Genomic DNA, 3198 nt, shown 5'->3' with positions numbered 1-3198 from the left:
ATTTCTATATTATAAATTAATATAGAAATTATTATTAATAATTGATATTATAAATGAATATATTTTTATAATATTATAGATGAGAATATTTGTGTTGTATAATTAATATGTCCATATAATAGATGTTTGTATAATAATGCATTTATGTATTCTTATAAAATAATATTTGTATTACATGACATATAAGATGTCAAATATAAAAAATAGATATTAAAAATATATAAAAATAAAAATAAAAATAAAAATAAAAATAAAAATAATTTTAAAATAATACAAATACAAATTATAATAAAAGATATAATAAAAATTATAATAAAATTATAATTAAAAATTATAATAAAAATAAAAATAAAAATCATAATAAAAATAAAAATAAGAATAAAAATTATAATAAAAATTAAAATAAAACTGAAACAATTTAACAAAAAATTATATAAAAATAGACATTTTTAAATATAAAAAATATTAGCATTTATAACAATATTTCAAATATCCACCCAGTTTTGTGCAGTGAAGGAAACGAGAGGGAATGGCACCGACCTGCCACTTCCAGCTCCACCAGCACTTCCCGGGACACATCCTGGAATGAGACCTCACAGCTGTAGGATCCCTGGTCGGAGCTCTGGACGTTCCTCAGGAGCAGGGACACGTTCCCAGCTCGGAAGTCCCGGTGGAAAAATTCCGCCCGGCCCTGATATCGCTCATCCGGCTCCTCCCTTCGATCCTTCCCATCATAGCTGCTCACGGGGATCCGCTGGGATTGGCCGTGGAATGTCCACCGGATGGAGAAATCCTCGGGAATGGGAACGGATCCCACCTGGCAGGGCAGGAGCACCCTGTCCCCGATGATTCCGAGGACGGAAGTTTTGGGAGCGCTCAGGAATCCGCCTGTTTTAGGGTAAAAGGGGGATTGGTTCGGGTTTTCCAGGTTGGGTTTTCCATGGAATTTCATCAGGTGACCAATGGGACCAATTCCACCCTCAACAAGAGAGGAACCCAGAGGAAAACCAAAGAAATGGGGATGTGGTGCTCATGGATTTATCCTTCAGTGTTTTGAACGATAACTCAATTTCTTGGCCATTCAAGTCTTGGAGAACCCTGGAAAATGGATGGAAATGGCAAATTCCATCCAAAATAAAAGTTCACACCCAGGATTTACCTCCAGAAAATTCCAGGTGGGAATTGACTGCCCCAACACCGGTTCCCAGGAAGGTTTGGAATGTCCCAGGGCCTGGAATTCATCCTTACGGTGCTGGGAGATGTGGGAGCTCTCAGATTCCCAAGGATACGTGAGGTGTTCCTTGGACATCCTGCCCTGATTCCCAAAGGTTCTCCCAGGACGGGATCGGGACCCAGGTGATAAAATCATGGAATGCCCTGAGCTGGAAGAGGATCAGAGTCCAACTCTTGGCCCCGCACAGGACAATCCCAACAATCCCTGGGAGTGTTGTCCCAGTGCTCCGCAAGCACCAGAATGTTCGGAGCCGCTGCCAATTCCCTGTGGAGCTGCTCCGGCCATGACCACCCTCTGGAAAAGGAGCCTTTTCCAAGTTAAATTCTGTGTCCTCATTAGGTTTTAATTCATGTTTTGGAGCAGAAATCGCCTGTTTTATGGGAATAGATCCCAAATGGAACTGCCCTCACCTGCAGCCAGGTGGGATCCGCGCCGGAATGCCAGGACTGGGAGCACCGCCAGCCACCAGAGCCGGGAATCCATGGATATCCCGGCTCCCTGCTCCTCCTCCCCTCCGGAAGCGGCACTGCTGGGGGGTGTCCCGCAGGATTCCTTCGGTCCCTTCCCAATGGGAAACAAGGAGAGAATGGAGAGAGGAAAAAACAGGGAAAATGATCCATGGAGGATGATGGAAAACGGGATTCCAGGAGTTCTCCTTTCCTCAGCTCCCTGTGCAATTTAAATCCACCCAGTAAATCCTCCCTCGGTTTTCCGGATGTTCCATTCCCATTTTTTCCCTTTCACTGAGAAATTCCAAGCATTTTGTGGGATCTTCGGATGTTAATTTGTTATCAGATTTTGGTGGGGTTTTGGTATTATTTTGATTTTTGGAATTCTGATATCAGAATTTAATACCCGATTTTGGGGTGATATTTTAATATTCAATTTTAAGACCGTATTTTGATACTCTGTGTTGATGCCACATTCCATGTTATACGTTAACATGATATCCTGTAATTAATATTATATTAATTTAATATTTTATTACTGTATTTTGATAGTCTATTCTACATTTTAATACTACATTTTGATACATTTTAATATTATCTTTAGTAATCAGATTTCGCTATTAGATTTTATATTTTATATATTTAAAAAAAATTTTTTTTGGTATTTTTATATTTTAATATTAGCTTTTTATATTACTTTATTTTATTTGGATGTTATTTTGATATCATTCGTTAACCTTATATATTATTACAGTATTCTTATATATTTTAAATACTCTATTTTAACATTCCATTTCAATATTATATTTCATATTCCATTTTTATATCATATTTAATATTATATTCTCACACTATATTTTGGGATTATATTTTGATATTGTATTTTTAAACTTTATTTTGATATATTTTGATATATTCAGGGATTCTATTTTGATATTATAATTTAACATTCTATTTTGTGATTGTATTTTATTATTTTAATATATTCTATATTTAAAATAAATAAATAGATATTATTTTATTAGAATTATTATATTTATTATATAAGAAAATAATATATATTTATATATAATATTTATTTATGTAAAAATAATATATGCTATAATAATTCTAATTAATAATTTAACATTAATTACAGATAATTTATAGTGCAATAACACACAGTATAATAATTATACTTCTACATAATTCTATATATAATATAGAATATTATAACTATAATTCTATATATCATTTAAATATAATTCTATCTATAATGATTTTATTATAATTATTACAATCATTTATATTTCAATATCATATTTTGATATTATAATTTCATATTATCCCACCTTTCTGTAGAATCATGGAATTGCCCAACTTGGAAAAGACCTTTCCAATCACCAAATCCAATCATTTTATTGGCAAAACCATTCCCGAAACCTCCTGGAGCAATTCTCAGGAGCAGCAGGATCTTGATCCCGCTGTTTTAAATGGAATTCTGTGATTTCATGGATGTGGCTCCAAGGATTTCCC

The 3198-nt window shown here is 34.2% G+C and overlaps 1 protein-coding gene across 1 annotated transcript; it reads right to left on the bottom strand.

The window, feature by feature from the left end:
* Positions 1–472: 472 nt before the first annotated feature.
* Positions 473–1309, bottom strand: LOC121660553 (butyrophilin subfamily 2 member A2-like). The gene is made up of 2 exons (XM_042019938.1): positions 1160–1309; positions 473–979 (listed from the first exon to the last, which is right to left on the bottom strand). The coding sequence occupies exons 1-2, from the start codon at positions 1307–1309 to the stop codon at positions 473–475; spliced, it is 657 nt and encodes a 218-aa protein (XP_041875872.1).
* Positions 1310–3198: the final 1889 nt, after the last annotated feature.

Source organism: Corvus kubaryi, unplaced genomic scaffold (genome assembly GCF_017639235.1).
Source record: "Corvus kubaryi isolate FWS band 111438036 unplaced genomic scaffold, C.kubaryi_AGA036_p1.0 36515, whole genome shotgun sequence".
In the NCBI taxonomy this organism is placed as follows: domain Eukaryota; kingdom Metazoa; phylum Chordata; class Aves; order Passeriformes; family Corvidae; genus Corvus; species Corvus kubaryi.
This window is presented reverse-complemented; position numbering and strand designations above follow the sequence as displayed.